The sequence below is a fragment of the Dreissena polymorpha genome, chromosome 12, assembly GCF_020536995.1.
Source record: "Dreissena polymorpha isolate Duluth1 chromosome 12, UMN_Dpol_1.0, whole genome shotgun sequence".
In the NCBI taxonomy this organism is placed as follows: domain Eukaryota; kingdom Metazoa; phylum Mollusca; class Bivalvia; order Myida; family Dreissenidae; genus Dreissena; species Dreissena polymorpha.
Genome location: NC_068366.1, coordinates 53,128,546 through 53,144,402, shown reverse-complemented (window position 1 = coordinate 53,144,402; position 15,857 = coordinate 53,128,546). Strand labels below are relative to the sequence as shown.

The 15,857-nt window shown below is 36.8% G+C and overlaps 2 protein-coding genes across 2 annotated transcripts in view; both read right to left on the bottom strand.

The window, feature by feature from the left end:
- LOC127852812 (midasin-like) overlaps positions 1–1,797 on the bottom strand; it is a 98,169-nt gene extending 96,372 nt beyond the window's left edge. The window contains exons 1-2 of the mRNA XM_052386802.1: positions 1,710–1,797; positions 1,265–1,461 (exon numbers count right to left, since the gene is read on the bottom strand). Coding sequence (XP_052242762.1) covers positions 1,265–1,461; positions 1,710–1,787 — 275 coding nt within the window. The 5' untranslated portion in view covers positions 1,788–1,797. The remainder of the gene's footprint in view (positions 1–1,264; positions 1,462–1,709) is intronic.
- Positions 1,798–5,375: 3,578 nt separating this feature from the next.
- The window catches only part of LOC127852617 (midasin-like), a 99,092-nt gene continuing 88,610 nt past the window's right edge, over positions 5,376–15,857 (bottom strand). Inside the window, exons 52-57 of the mRNA XM_052386568.1 lie at positions 11,204–11,553; positions 9,291–9,425; positions 8,907–9,106; positions 7,810–8,242; positions 6,589–6,705; positions 5,376–5,468 (exon numbers count right to left, since the gene is read on the bottom strand). Of these exons, the coding sequence (XP_052242528.1) occupies positions 5,376–5,468; positions 6,589–6,705; positions 7,810–8,242; positions 8,907–9,106; positions 9,291–9,425; positions 11,204–11,553 (1,328 nt within the window). The remainder of the gene's footprint in view (positions 5,469–6,588; positions 6,706–7,809; positions 8,243–8,906; positions 9,107–9,290; positions 9,426–11,203; positions 11,554–15,857) is intronic.

Here is a 15,857-nt window from a genome sequence, read left to right as displayed (position 1 = left end):
GAAATAAATATACTAGACATCCCTCATTTTGGAAATAAATTGATCCAATTTAGAAGGATGGGAGAGTCCACTAGGCATAAATGGGTTAATTACAATAAAGCCTCATTCTGGGAAATCTGGGCTTAATGCTTTTGCGTAGCGTCATCCCAGATTAATCATGGATGACAATTTCCGCATTTATGGAATTTTTCATTCAAAGAGTCTCTTCTAAACACAAGGATATCAGTAAAACTGATGGATGCTCCCCAATGATGCTTTGTTCATATATGGTTTGTGTGAAAAAAAGTGTATGACATTGAGAAAATCTATTGTTAGCCTCAGTGACCTTGACACCAGTGACCTCAAACCTCATCAAAAAGGTAGAGGTCTATGCAAGGTATGAGAAGGTATGAGAAACTGTAACAAATTTGTGACGGAAAAATCTATTATTAACCTCAGTGACCTTGACCCCAGTGACCTCAAACATCATCAAAAGGTAGATGTCAATGCAAGGTACCTACATGCCAAATATGTAAGAGATCGGTAAACTATTGAAGGCGCTATGAGAAACGATACCAAAAGTGTGACGGAAGTAAGTAAGTAAGGAACCCCAAACTGGCAACTATATGCTCCCCATATATATATATGGGGAGCATAAAATATCCAATTTAGGCAGAAAGTGCGATCCCTGATCAACCACTGCGGACTCCACAGGCTAAACTAGGACGAAAATTTACAAAATGCATTTAACCTATTTTTTCAGAATGACCCACAATTGTTTTATTTGACATTTTAAAACCTATTTCAGCAATTACACGGCAGTCAGTTAGCCTTTCCCACTTTTCCTGGGCAAGCTGGTTTACAAGCACTTAGTGCACATACTTATGGCAATAGCTGACAACTGCCCTACTTAATTAGATGTAGGGGGGGAAATGGCCACAGAAATAATTTCATGAATAATTCCAACACAATATATGTGACCGTGCTGGATAGCAAACCTAAGATCCTAAACTTTGTAGTCAATGCTTTAACCTAATGCAACCAACAAGAAAAAAAATATTTTATATAAAAACTTGTATATGTCCCTTTTCTTTTTGTAAAGTTGGTCATGATAATATGATGAATCCCTATCACATTCACAAATGTTTAAAGATAACAACACTTACATGGTGATTCCATTCTAAAATCATAAAGAGCATGAGTTTCCAAGTCAATTCTTTTTTGTTCCATAAGTATCCAGATTTTTTTTTTTTTATCAAACAGCGATTTTCTCCTTAAATCCTACCTGTCAGTCAGTGTTACAAGCACTTCATCTGCAGATGTGTTCTCTGGCTGTGACCTTTGGACCACATCTCTCACAAGGTCAAGGTTATCAAGAGAGGTTAAGTTGGTTGCTAGGTGAAGGCAGGATGGGTTTATAGTGGACAGGGTTGGAAACTTTCCTGCTAGTATCACTATCTTCTCCAGCTTTTGAGAGATTTCCTGAAAATAATGCAATATAATTACAAATTGGATTAATCATTTTTTTAACATATTTTTTTCCTATTGATATATATAATCTAGCATTATCAATTTACTATTACCATCATCTCATTTAAATAATTTTATCTAAACAATATAAACTGAAAATAGCATCAATGTTGTTTTTTTCATCTGCTATGGGTTGCTATGCATTTAATAAGCAGGAACCCATTAACCTTTTTACACTAAAATTTCATTGCTTAACTCACCCCAGCCTCATGTCCAAATGACCCTGTTACCTTGGCAACCTCCTTGCTTCTCTTAACCTCTTGGCTAAGAAGGCCCATTCCATGCACCACCTGTAACCATGGGAACCATTATACTAAAAAAAACATCAATTTCAAAGATCGGCAAATGCTCAGAATCAACAAATACTTTGTTAAACAAATAACCCATAAAAAATCAGTGTTCCTCATAGCAATAGCCAACATTTTAATGCTAGATATGGTCTGATGGTCTGGTAAGATTGCTTTAACGAGATACAAAATGCTTTTTTTTTAACACCGAGTTTAATTTCAAAATTTGATGAAAGCTGATGCTGATTTCTCTCTTAAATGAAACAAGATGACATCACGAAACGATTGTTAGATGCTAAAGAGTTGCAGAATGTTTGTATTTTAACATTTTTACACCAATGTTACTTGTTTTATGGGTCTTCCTATTGAAATTAACTTTTGTATGGCACTTTTTGTTTTTGGGAGATTATATAAAGCATACTAGTATGGGGCAGTGTTTACGGATCTTTAAATCAAAACTATCAAACAAACTGAAACAGTTTTCTATATACATAAGGATATTTCTTGTTAGATCTAATTGAAGAAATTTTGAAAAGGAGTAGGTTTTCAATTACTTGATGGCAGATCAAGAAATACTTGTATCACTGGCATTACAGTTTACAAATTTAATCTGTTACAAATGTCATCCACCATCCATAAATATTTGCACTTTTTTGATTCACTATACTCTTAATGACAAGCTTAAAGTTCATTGAAATAAAATGTCTTAGATTCATAAATCCATGAATTTGTGAATCCAACTGTTGTTAAGTTCCATAGTTTATTAACATCAACATGTAAATTTGAAGTATTTAAATATGTAAAATGTGTGTTAATATGTAAAGGAACCTGAACTGTACAAAATACTATTATAAATACCACTAATTGAATAAATAGTTTGATGTACTTAACCCTGAAAGAGGTTTATGTATCACTTTTCAGCCACTGAAAGTATTCCTTTACATATGTAAACATTGTATGATTATACTGAATACCAAACTAAATGAAACATACTAAGTTATTCTTACTGCCTTTAAAATTATTATGTTATTCTTGTTCAAAAAACGTTTATGTTCTCTGTTATTTTTTTGTTTGAAATTTCATTGAAGTTTGTTTCGAATTTTCATTTAATTTACTTACATCATTATATACTTTATTTTAATTCGATAACCTACTATAGTATACGGACTTCAGACATTATCTTTTGTTTAACATTGAACATTTGAATTCCTTGTACATCAGATCCAAACAAATAAACAAATATTAGTGTCCAATGAATAATATTAGCTACAGAGTATTTCATTTTTTCTCAACAGCTGCACAGCAATCAATTTCTCAAACAAATAAGGATGTACCTGTTGCACCGCAGCTATCAAGGGCTGAGTTATATCCTTATAGACAGGATACACCACACTCAATGACTGCACAAACTTATCCACCGACTGTTCCCACAAATCATACTGCCTTGACACGCTGCAAGCATCCCTGGATCTGGTGCCAATGCAGGCCCGAAGTTTTGTCACGAGACCGTGAATGTTTTCCGTGGATCCGACACTAGCCAGAAAGTTCCTGACGTCCATTACTAGCATGTCGTACTGCAAAGTCATTGAAATACGTAATTGTCTCAATACTTTTACTAGTAAGAAATATGTCACAACCCATTGTCAATAATGCTTGTAAATATTAAAGGGATCTTTTCACAGTTTGGTAAATTGACAAAATTGAAAAAAGTTTCAGATTCGCAAATGTTTGGTTTCATTATGATATTTGTGAGGAAACAGTATTACTGAACATTTGCCATGGTCTAATATAGCAATGCATCTTTTGACCATTTAAAAACCTAAAAATTATAAAGCGTTGCAACGTGAAACGATTGAATAGTTTGGAGAGTTCTGTTGTTGTCGTTTAAATTTGTGACTACGAAGATTGCTTATATAAGGTATAAAATACGCATCTTATGTATGCTTGGCAGGATAGCTCAGTTGGTTAATGCGTTTTTACTTCAGGATTCCGGAGGTCACTGGTTCGAGCCCTGCTGCGGGCTACTTTTTTCCCTTTTTTAAATTTCATTTTTGATTTTTTACTGGAGCTTTTAAAATTTTATGTTTACATTTATCAATATAAAGCATTAAATGACAAACTTCAAAACATGCCAAAATCTGTGAAAAGGCTCTTTTAAACTATCTGAACAATGCACATATTTGACCATTTGTTAGTGTGACCATCACCTTAAGATGGTTGGTAATTATTTTAAAATTGCATGATAAACAATGAAGTTACAAGTCTGGACAATCTGTCTTGTGGCCATATTTGACCTGTCAAAGATGCTGTAACAGCAGGCCAGTAATGCAAGTAACATAAGTGTAAGAATGCCTCCAGATTTAAGCTTTTTGTCAGTTAAGCTTAGCTTTTCAATAAGTTTGATCTAATTTTCCATACATTAATTGCAAACTTTTGAAAACAAGGGCTGTTTGTAAAACATGCATGCCCCCCATATGGGCTGTCCGTTGTAGTGGCAGCCATTGTGTGAATACGATTTTTGTCACTGTGACCTTGACCTTTGACCTAGTGACCTGAAAATCAATAGGGGTCATCTGCGAGTCACAATCAATGTACCTATGAAGTGTCATGATCCTAGGCAAAACCGTTCTTGAGTTATCATCCGAAAATCATTTTACTATTTCCGATCACCGTGACCTTGACCTTGTGACCTCAAAATCAATAGGGGTCATCTGCAAGTCATGATCAATCTACCTATGAAGTTTCATGATCCTAGGCGTATGCGTTCTTGAGTTATCATCCGAAAACCATTTTACTATTTCGGGTCACCTTGACCTTTGACCTAGTGACCTCAAAATCAATAGGGGTCATCTGCGAGTCATGATCAATCTACCTATGAAGTTTCATGATCCTAGGCGTATGCGTTCTTGAGTTATCATCCGGAAACCATTTTACTATTTTGGGTCACCGTGACCTTGACCTTTGACCTAGTGACCTCAAAATCAATAGGGGTCATCTGCAAGTCATGATCAATCTACCCATGAAGTTTCATGATCATAGGCGTATGCGTTCTTGAGTTATCATTCAAAAACCATTTTACTATTTCTGGTCACCGTGACCTTGACCTTTGACCTAGTGACCTCAAAATCAATAGGGGTCATCTGCAAGTCATGATCAATGTACCTATGAAGTTTCATGATCCTAGGCCCAAGCGTTCTTGAGTTATCGTCTGACAACCACCTGGTGGACGGACCGACCGACAGACCGACCGACAGAGCAAAGCAATATACCCTCTCTTCTTCGAAGGGGGGCATAAAAAACAACTTAATAATCATCTTTCTTAAGATTACATGTTTTAATTAAAATGTACTTTTGTTGAGCAACCGGATGAAAATGTAGTCAATTGGTAAAAACAAACTTTGAAAAAGCCTATTTAGGGGAAATATATCAGGAAAGAGTGAAACTTGTTCTGTGTCAAAATGTACTTTAAATCACTAAGAAAGTGAACTTCTCTATTTGGATTCTATATTACGTTTAATGACCACAAAAGTAACACCCTTAAGAAATAAACGTTTCATTTGACACTCACTTTGAGAACAATCACACAATATCTCTCACCTGCGATGGTGCTGGTCGGAAAGCTATCTGCTTTTCAAGTTCTGCAATTTGTTTCCGAAGTTCCACTGATCCTGTCTGTTTCAATATAAAAGAAGAAAAAATCTTTAGACTTTTTCATTACAACTTAAAACAAGAAGAAGATCTTTGGACGCTCACCTGAGAAACTGAAGGTAAGAGGTATAATACCAGCCTCCCATGGTTTGGGAGTATAAGTTTACCTTGACTTTGTTGTATAAGTCAAGGTAAAATTTATGACCCCGGGGTAAGGCACCAGTTGACCCCAGGGGCTTTATGTGACCAAACTTCAGAGGACCTAAAGCTGACAGTACATCTGCCAAAAATGAAAGCCATGGGGCTTTGCCTTTCCAGCTAAAACATTTTAAAGCTTTTAATTTAAATAATCTGTTAAGCCTGCTGACCCCCAGGGAAGGCCAGTTTTGACAGTAAGGGCATAATTTGATTTCTTTGCAAAGGACCTTAAGATGATGCTTTGCACCAGACATGAAGAACCAGTTAAACAACTGACCCCCAGGGCAAATCTACTTCTGATCCCAGGCGCATAGTTTGAATAAAGTTTGAAGAAGACCTCTAGTTTATACCAAATGGCAAAAACAAACTTTTTAGACGATAAATGCTACAAACGTTATATGAAAAGCCTTGGGCTTTGCTGTTTCAGACTAGCAGATATTTTGAGGTATTCCCTATGTAAGTCTTTTCAAACTGGAGATCCCAGGGGCAGGGCCAGTTTTGGACCAAGGGGTATTATTTGAATAAACCTTTAAAATTACCTCCAGATGAAACTTCATACCAAATAATATTTTTTAACAATATTCCCTAAATCAAATCTAAGTGCAAATGGGCAAGTTAAGACCCTAGGGCCAAGTTAAGACCCTAGGGCCAAGTTTAGACCCTAGGAGCACAATTCCAATTAACATTGTAGAGCACCTTTAAAAGATGATACATACCAACTATGGAAACATTTGGCAAAGCAGTTTAAAAAAAGAAGATTTTAAAGGTAATCACTCTATTTATCTTTGTAAACTGGTGACCCCTGCAATGATCCCATGTTTGACCCCAGTTTAGGTGAAAAGTGTCGACCCTAATTAGCCTGTGCAGACTGCTCAAGCAAATCTTGGACAAACACTTTACGCACATGCATTGAGCTCCATTTTCCCAGAGCCAGGCTAATACATACATTGAGATAAGTGACTCGCGGGTGAACAAGTCTGTCTGCTTGCTGCAGAAGATCCTGCCCAGTTACCAGTCTGTGATGTGAGCATAATACGGCTAGCTCAGCCTCCTGTTCTGTCAACTGAAAGAGAGTGATGAATATGAGAGTCTCTCTGGTACAAAAAAGTCTTGAATGCATGTATGTAAAGTGTTGTCTCAGATTAGCCTGTGCAGTCTGCACACACTAATCAGTGACAACACTTTGCGCTTTTTGTGTATTGTTTGTTTAAAGGAAGTCTCTTCTAAACAAAAACTCCAGTTAAGGCCGAAAGTGTCGTCCCTGAATAGCCTGCGCGTATTGCCTCATCACAAGCTGGTCTTTTTTGTGTGTAAGGCAGTGATTACCAATATTTAATTTTTACACATGTCAAAACAAAACAATTTGAGTTCCTTCATTAAATATAATTTCTTTAAAAGATCAGTCCTGCAACATTTTTTTAATGGCATTAGGACACTCCACATTTAATGGTTCCACATCAGTACAAATGTTTTAAAGATTTAATAACACATTTTCTGTAAAATTAGGATATCCCCTTTCACTGAAAATGCAGGTGATAAAAAGATCTGAGGCAGACACTGATTGTTATTCCATGCAATAATATTTGTATTCACTCGACAAAATGTTCATGAACTCATTCAATACAATATAGTATAAAAATGACAACTTTAGCTCAAGTATATCGTCATTGAAAGGTAATGCATGAAAATAAATTTTGCATTCAATCCTTGCTTCACACATGCAACAAATAAAAAAAAGCAGTAAAATGCCAGTTAAAGTGTCTGAAAAAAAGAATCAAACTTAAACAAATGATGTGCAAAGAACAACCATATCACCTCATTTTGGCCTATGTTGTGCCGTACTTTGTGAAAAGGGGGTTGAATGCATGTGCGTAAAGTGTAGTCCCAGATAAGCCTGTGCAGTCCACACAGGCTAATCAGGAACAACACTTTACGCTTTAATCATATTTTTTGTTTACAGAAAATCCCTTCTTTTAAAAAATCCAGTTTAGGTGGAAAGTGTCGTCCCTGATTAGCCTGTGCATACTTCATAGGCTAATCAGGGACAACACTTTACGCACATGTATTAAACCAACTTTTCACAGAGAACTGCTCATTTGTATTCACTCCTAAAAATATTCAAGATCTCATTAAATAAAATATGGTAAAAACAGAACAACTATCTCACCTCGTTCTGGGCAATGTTCAGTTTGATCAAGACTTTCTCAACTGGGTCAACAGGGCCCTGAGGGGCCAGAAGGTTCATGTTGAACAGCCCAGTGTCCACCCAGGCACACCCAAGACACCCCAAATTACCAAAGCCACCCTCAGAACACACCGCGTCTCCAATGTCATCTGAGTTAGCTCCAATCACTTTCGCAATGCTATCAATAGCGGCATCCAGTAAATCGCTGGTGTCTTTCTGAATGTGTTCCAGTGTGCAGTAAGCGTGCAAGGTGTAGTCAATCTTTTTCAGTAGGTCAGGGGTGAGGTCATCACCCGTTGCCACAGAGTCCAAGAGGTCAAAATAGAGGTCATCTGGGCAGTCTTTGGACATGACGGGTTTAAGGGCTTTCAATGATTGGATGAACACTGCAAGAAGGCTCCTTCTTTCCATTGACCTACACGTATAAATATTGGCAAATGATCAAATGCATAGTAATGCAAATTGAACAAGCAAATTCGTTGAATTGATATCCCCTGCCAATATGCTTCTGGACACAAAAGTGTTATATTTGACACTCAAAAAAGCATTTTTTCAAGATAAAAAGGGCCATAACTCCGTTATTAACAGATGGTGTACAATGCCATTTGACTTGCATCATTCTCTTATCCATATATATACTCATACCAAGTTTCAATGAAATCTGCCAAAGCACTTCCAAGATATTGCTCCGGACGGATGGAAAGACGGACGGATGGAAAGACAGACAGAAGGAAAGACAGAAGGACGGACGGACAACGCCAAAACAATATCCCTCCGCCTATGGCGGGGGACCCTCCGCCTATGGCGGGGGATAATAAGGTAAGATTAAAGCGTTGTTTCTGTATGTTTCATAAAATGTACATTCTTGTCATCATGGTTTAAAACAAACTGTCAACAATTAAAACAGTATGCACTTGTGTATAATACTAGTCAACATCATTATAATGCCCAAAAAAACTAATTTTAAATTATTTATATCAATATTCTTTTAAGTACCTTCATTAAAATGAATACGCAATAAAGGTAATGGAAAACCTTCTTTCACACAATTTTCAAGTCAGCAGAATCATTTCCCTTACAAAAGATCGCTTCCACTGATGCGGCCAACATGCGCCCATATGTGCTGACTCATGAACCACAGCTGAGTAAGCTCCCTTGTGTAACTCTTCAGTGGGGCGCTGATCTTCACATTGGGGGGGATCGTCATGGAGACCTCCGTGTCTGACCTTGACAGCAGCATGCACAGGACAAGGGAGAGCACTGGCTGGTGCAGTGTGAACTGAAAACAAATGTGCCACACGCTGGGAAAACAGGGCTAAATGCATGTGCGTAAAGTGTCGTCTAAGTTAAGCCTGTGCAGTCCGCACAGGCTTATCAAACCATAGACTTAACAGTTAAGGCAGTTGTTTGTTATAGCTTTTCTTGAGTAGTAAGAGAAAAGAACAGTTGTTAGTAAATGTCACCTGTTTGGTTTCAGGTACTTCTTCATTGTCTTCTGCCAGTTTGCCCGACCACTGAGCCCAGAGGGCGGGGTTTCTGACACAGTGCCCTTTCCTCAGACCCTCCAGCAATGTGGTTTGAATGTTAGGCACCAGGTCCTGGAATGGAAAACATGTTCACTTCATATGAGCCTCACTTTGGGAAAATGGGGCTTAATGCATGATTGTAGTGTTGTCCCAGACAAGCCTGCGCAGACTGCACAGTCTAATAAGGGATGACAGTTTAGGTACAAATTGTCATCCTTGATGAGACTGGAAACTGGACAAACTAGACAGGCTAATCTGAGATGACACTTTACCAACATGCAATATGCCTCATTTTCCCTAAGCGAGTTTCAACAGTAAAGACAAAAACATAACCTACATACATATTGAAGCTCAGCCTCTCAATTCTGATGAAATAAACAAGAGATTGCCAAGCAATATGGTCCCCTACCGGTGAAACTCCACCATTGTCAGTAAAAAAAATATTTTAAAAAAAATATTTATTGCCATAGCAACCAGAATTTTTGACGTAGGCACAAAATGAAATGTCGTACATAATCTCCATAATGCCATTTATCCATGTTTCAAGTTTCATGAAAAAATATTAAGAACTTTTTAAGTAATTGCAGAATCCAGAAAAGTGTGACAGACTGACTGACTGACAGACAGCCTGACAGACAGACGGAGTGCAAACCTTAAGTCCCCTGGTTTCACCGGTAGGGGACAATAAATACCAAATACATACATCTCAAAGTACACAAAAAAACAAGTAGCATTAAAGATAAATATCTTTCCCTTTCAACACAACATGAACACATTTGTGCTCGAAATCAAAACCATTCCTAACAAGAAACCGTTGGAGACGGGTGATGCTCCCCAAAGTTTTTTTTGTCACAATATTGCACTACATATTCAGATAAAAGGAAACGTCTTGATGGGCATAACTTTGGACAAAATAATACAATGGATGGTTAAGCTACTTAAAAATTTCAAAGGGCCATAACTCTCTAAATAAATCATCTAACCAGAACCCACAAATAACATGCGCATCTCCTCAAGGTAGTTAAGCTTCCCATAAAGCTTTATTGAATTCCAGTCAGTAGTTGGGGAGAAATAGCCCGGACAAGAATTGCACTATATGTACAGTTCATAGAAAATTTCAAAGGGCCATAACTCTGTGAAAAATCATCTGACCATAACTGGCTGATAATATGCACATCTCCTCTTGGTAGTGAAGCTTCCCATAAAGTTTAATTGAATTCCGGTCATTAATTGCTGAGAAATAGCCTGGACAAGAATTGCACTATATGTACAATGGAAAATTTCAAAGGGCCATAACTCTGTAAAAAATCATCCGACGAGAACCCGCTGATAATATGCACATGTCCTCTTGGTAGTGAAGCTTCCCATAAAGTTTCATTGAATTCTGGTCATTAGTTGCTAAGAAAGCCCGGACAAGAATTGCACTATATGTACAGTTAATGGAAAATTTCAAAGGGACATAACTCTGTGAAAAATCATCCGACCAGAACCGGCTGATAATATGCACATCTTCTTTTGGTAGTGAAGCTTCCCATAAAGTTTAATTGAATTCCGGTCATTAATTACTGAGAAATAGTCTGGACAAAAATTGTGCACGGACGGACGGACACACGTACGGGCGGACACACGGACGGACAGACGAAGCGGCGACTATATGCTCCCTCCAAAATTTTTTGAGGGGATCATAAAAATGAAAACAAGACAAATCCTGGAAATTAAATATTTCTGTGATGTTATAAACAATAAGGCCATTACGACTTACATCAAGAGCTTGAAAGGGACATTAATGCCTGTTAAAAAAGTAAATAATTTTCAAAAAAGATTTTCTTTAGTTTTTAACATTAAAATACCTTTAATAATGACTGGCTGACAGACTTGAATGTCACCACAGTGCCAGGCTTCCATGCGGTGAACAAGCGAATGTAACCATGGTAACTGTCCCCATGATAATCATCCAAGTTTCCAAGGACAAACTTCTCAAACATCTGGAAACCTTCTGTCATAGTGATGTGCTCAAACATGGGCCAGAGTTGAATAAAGGCTAGAGGATTTTCAACTCCATACTTTGTACAATCTGATTGGTCAACTTCAGTGGTCATGTGATCATCAGTTTCCATGGCAACATGGTTTCCATATTTGGACAACAACTTGTGTTTCATGAGCAGATTTCTTAGTGAGACTTGCATCTCATCCACTGCAACTGAAATATAACATGCAGAAATGATTACTCAGAGCTTACACAAGCAGTTTTTGTTGTTAAAACTGGCAATATACAAGTGAAACAAGTGTGCCAATTTATCACAAAATATGCCCCTTCAAAGGTCTGGGAAACATTAATCTGTAAAGGATGTATTATTTTTTTGTAAAAATGATGGTATAGAACATAATGGAGAGAACAAGAAACATTGAACATATTAACATAATTTTATTGAAAGAGTTATTCAAATCTAAAGAAAGTTATGCAGGTAAGCTATTTTAGCTATTTAGAGTTTATATGCTATGTGAACAGTTAGCTATTTTAAATTACAGTGACCTTGACCATGATCCAACTGGCAAAAAAATGCACTTCCGTGTTAGGTCTACATGTTGTAGGAACCAAGGCACATCATTTCAGTACAGTTCCCCCACAACAATTAAGTTTTTGAGTGAAAAGGATTGTTCCATTTATAGTAAGTTAAGTAAAAAGACATAAACACAAAATTGTTTTAAAGGAATCCTATGCTAAAAATCCATATATGCTATCTACACACACCATTGAGCAAACCACCTTCAACAAAATTTCTTGAGCATTTTTTTTTTTAGCAACAGTGACCATGACCTTTATCTAACTGGCCCATATGCTATCCCAAGCTATATCTTTCTTTGAAGAAACCTACGCCCAACATTGCATTGCAATAACTCCATACAATCTCACAATATTGAGTGGAAGCAGTTTTCTAATTTTAGTAAAAGTGACGTTGACATGACAAGCACCATATTCAATGTAGAGCTAGGTCACAAATCGTGTTTACTATATGCAAAGTTTCATATAGATTGGTAAAATGCATACTGAAGCTGGATAACAGAAACCACTTATTATACAGCAGACAACATACATTTGGCAAATTCAGGTTATTTCAATGGCCATTATTCAGAAGTGATTTGGAGATCTGCCTGGTTATATATTTGGTAGAGATTTTCATGCCCATAAAGGTTATCACCATGTTTATGGATGAAACAATTTGAGTTAGACGAGGTTGATTTGGAATTTTTTTGTAATTGAAGGGCCATACTTTTGAAGTGCTTCAAGTGATACAATTGGTTAGGATGTTATGCCAACAAACATCATCAAAGTTTCATAATGATCTGATTTAGACCTTTTGAAATAGTTAGTGGTCAAAAATTAAGCCAGACATTGTTTTCCTTGATGCCGCCTGCATGTCCCCTGCAGGTACACATACAAAGTTGACAATAATGTACATTGTGGTCCCCAAAATTATTAGATTATATTACCGTGAAGCCTTTATTGTAAGTTTGCGTTCCATAAAGATTGAAAATGTGTGCAATATAATTAGAATTCATTTGTCCAGCTGCATTATTAACACCAGATATATTAGAAAAAGTGACCTTAGCTACGTAGCAAAAACACTGATGTAGTGCCAAAATTCTTGTTATTAATACAGCAGAAATAACTAGAAATGGCGTGGCAGAGGCCAACGCGTATCCCCATGCCGCATGTTTGACCCATGGGGCACCCAAGGGTTGGTAATGGGGCCATGCATAGTTGAGATTGACCGTATTGTCATAAGAGATGTTCAATATCAATTAGAAGTGAATGGGTGTAGAAATTAAGAAGTTGATGTAAAATAACATATAACAAGAGATGTGTTTGTCAGAAACACAATGACCTCTCCTGCGCCGCTTTGATTTATGAAAAAAAAATTATCATTTGGAAAGTTCATTACTTACCTCCCTTTAAAGCTTATTACTTCCCTTGGATTTGTTTTTTTTTTACTTTAGAGTTTGAAGGATGACCTTGACCTTTCACCACTCAAAATGAGCAGCTCCATGAGATACACATGCATGCGAAATATTAAGTTGCTATCTTCAATATTGCAAAAGTTATGGCCAATGCACCATGCTGGGGGCATAAAAATGAGTGAAAATTTCTGACCCGGCCCCACCCCAACCCCCATTACTTTTTACTTAGGGGTCAGATCAAAATTCCAAATAGTGCAGGGTTGCACATATGCTCATAGCTACCATGTGTGTAAGTTTCAAGGTTCTAGTGCTAATAGTGTAGGAGAAGAAAGTGGCCAGGATGGACGGACAGACAGACGCCGGAGATAACAACAATATCCCCACGCTTTTCAAAAAGCGCGGGGATAACAATAAGAATTATGGCAAAAAGATAAAACATGTACATGTATTCTGCAACACCAGGAAATAGAAAGACATACCAATGCCACAAATCACAAAACAAATGTATATGACTTACCAGGAACTGTATCATTGAATATTCTTCTACAGGCCTTTCTAAGAACTTATTTGATCTAAGTGAGCATAATTCCAAAACAAATTCCATTAGTGTGATTGTTAGGCAAATTTATAAAGCACTAATGTCCAGACAATATAATTATACAGCCAACATTAATGTGTTTCCATTTGCAAAAAGCATTTTTCTTGGCATTCAAATGAATGTACGCAGCAAATAACCTCACAAGCAATACATCATAAGTGTCATTTAACTTTGCAAGCCATCAACTTCATGTCAATTTATACACTGTCATTGATTACAGTATATTTTACAAATAGGACCATATTCATAAAGATACTATGGAAAACTTTAACTTAATTGTTTCAAACCAAATAATTTACATTCAATTCTCTCTGATTTCTGATCAAAAATGGGTAAAATAGAAAATATACAAGAAATGAGTATTATAAAACTTTTTTAAGAATTTCCTTGGCTTTTATAAATACCCCGGTAAGCCTTCTGCTATACATTACATTGACATGGTTGCGACCTGTCCCACAAAGTTCAATAAGGAAAACTTAAGGAAATTAGTCCTTTAAGTTAAATTCATAACAAGAGGGCCAAGATGGCCCTAGTTCGCTCACCTGAGAGGAGTCGGTTCATTCAATCATTACCTAATGTCAAACTTGACCTAGATATTGTCCAGACAAACATCCTGGTCAAGTTTCATCATTATTGAACCAAAACTCTGGCAAATGGAGTGTTTTTGTTTTTGTAAGACTTGACCTGGTGACCTATATTTTGAGTTAATCCCCCTAACCAAACATCAAACTTTGCTTACAAAAATAAATATTTTGACCAAGAGTCATAAAATATCAAACAAAATTGTGACCTCTAGAGGTTTACAAGGATTTTTAAATATAATGAAAATTTGGACAATCTAACTCATCCGAGATATAAAAAAAACAATGTTTTGACAAACTTTCAAGATCATTGGGCAAAAATTGTGACTTTTAGTGTGTTTACAAGGTTTCTCTATAGCCAAATAAGGAAAACTGCCCTGCCCACTGGCGGCCATGTTTTTCAATAGACCAGTACCATGTGACTTCTACAGTGTTTACTAGTTTGTTTGTTTTTTTGACCAAGTGACCTAGTTTTTTACCCAGCATGACCCAGTTTCGAACTCGATCGAGATATCATTGTGACGAATGTTCCAACCAAGTTTCATGAAGATCGGACAAAAAATGTGGCCTCTAGAGTGTTTACAAGGCATCTCTATAGCCAAATAAGGAAAACTACCCGCCCACTGGCGGCCATGTTTTTCAACGGACCAGAACCACTTTCGAACTCAACCAACATATCATTTAGACAAACATTTTGACAAAGTTTCATGAAGATTGGGCATGAAATGTGACTTCTACAGTGTTCACAAGGTTTTTCTTATTTTTGACCTAGTGACCTAGTTTTTGACCCGGCATGACCCAGTTTCCAACTCCACCGAGATATCATTGGGACAAAGCTTCTGACCAAGTTTCATAAAGATCGGAAAAGAAATGTGCCCTCTAGAGTGTTTACGAACAAATGTTAACGGACGGACAGACGACAGACAGACGGACGACGGACAAAGACCAGTCACAAAAGCTCACCTGAGCAATCAGGTGAGCTAAAAAGTCTCTGGCTTATTTGTGTAAATTGCTCAAATACCATCAACTTCTACTAGTGAACTCCATTAGCATTAAGTTAACACTTGGATTGTTGCCATCATTAGCATTTGGTTTAGTTTTGTTCTTCAACCCTTAGCATGAGTTTAATGAATTTTAGACTTAACTTTGTGAGGTGTTTAACATTGCTTTCAATACAGAAACTTGAATATACATCATTGCCAGCTTAATATTTGTAAGCTTTTTGTATTTTAACATCCAATTATCATAAAGTGTTAATATTGCTGTAAAAGTTTGTGTTTTCTACTTTTGTAAGCAGAACAAATTGATTTTGACTACAAATTTTTTATCATAAATTTTCACTGAAGAAAAACCTACGCAACAATT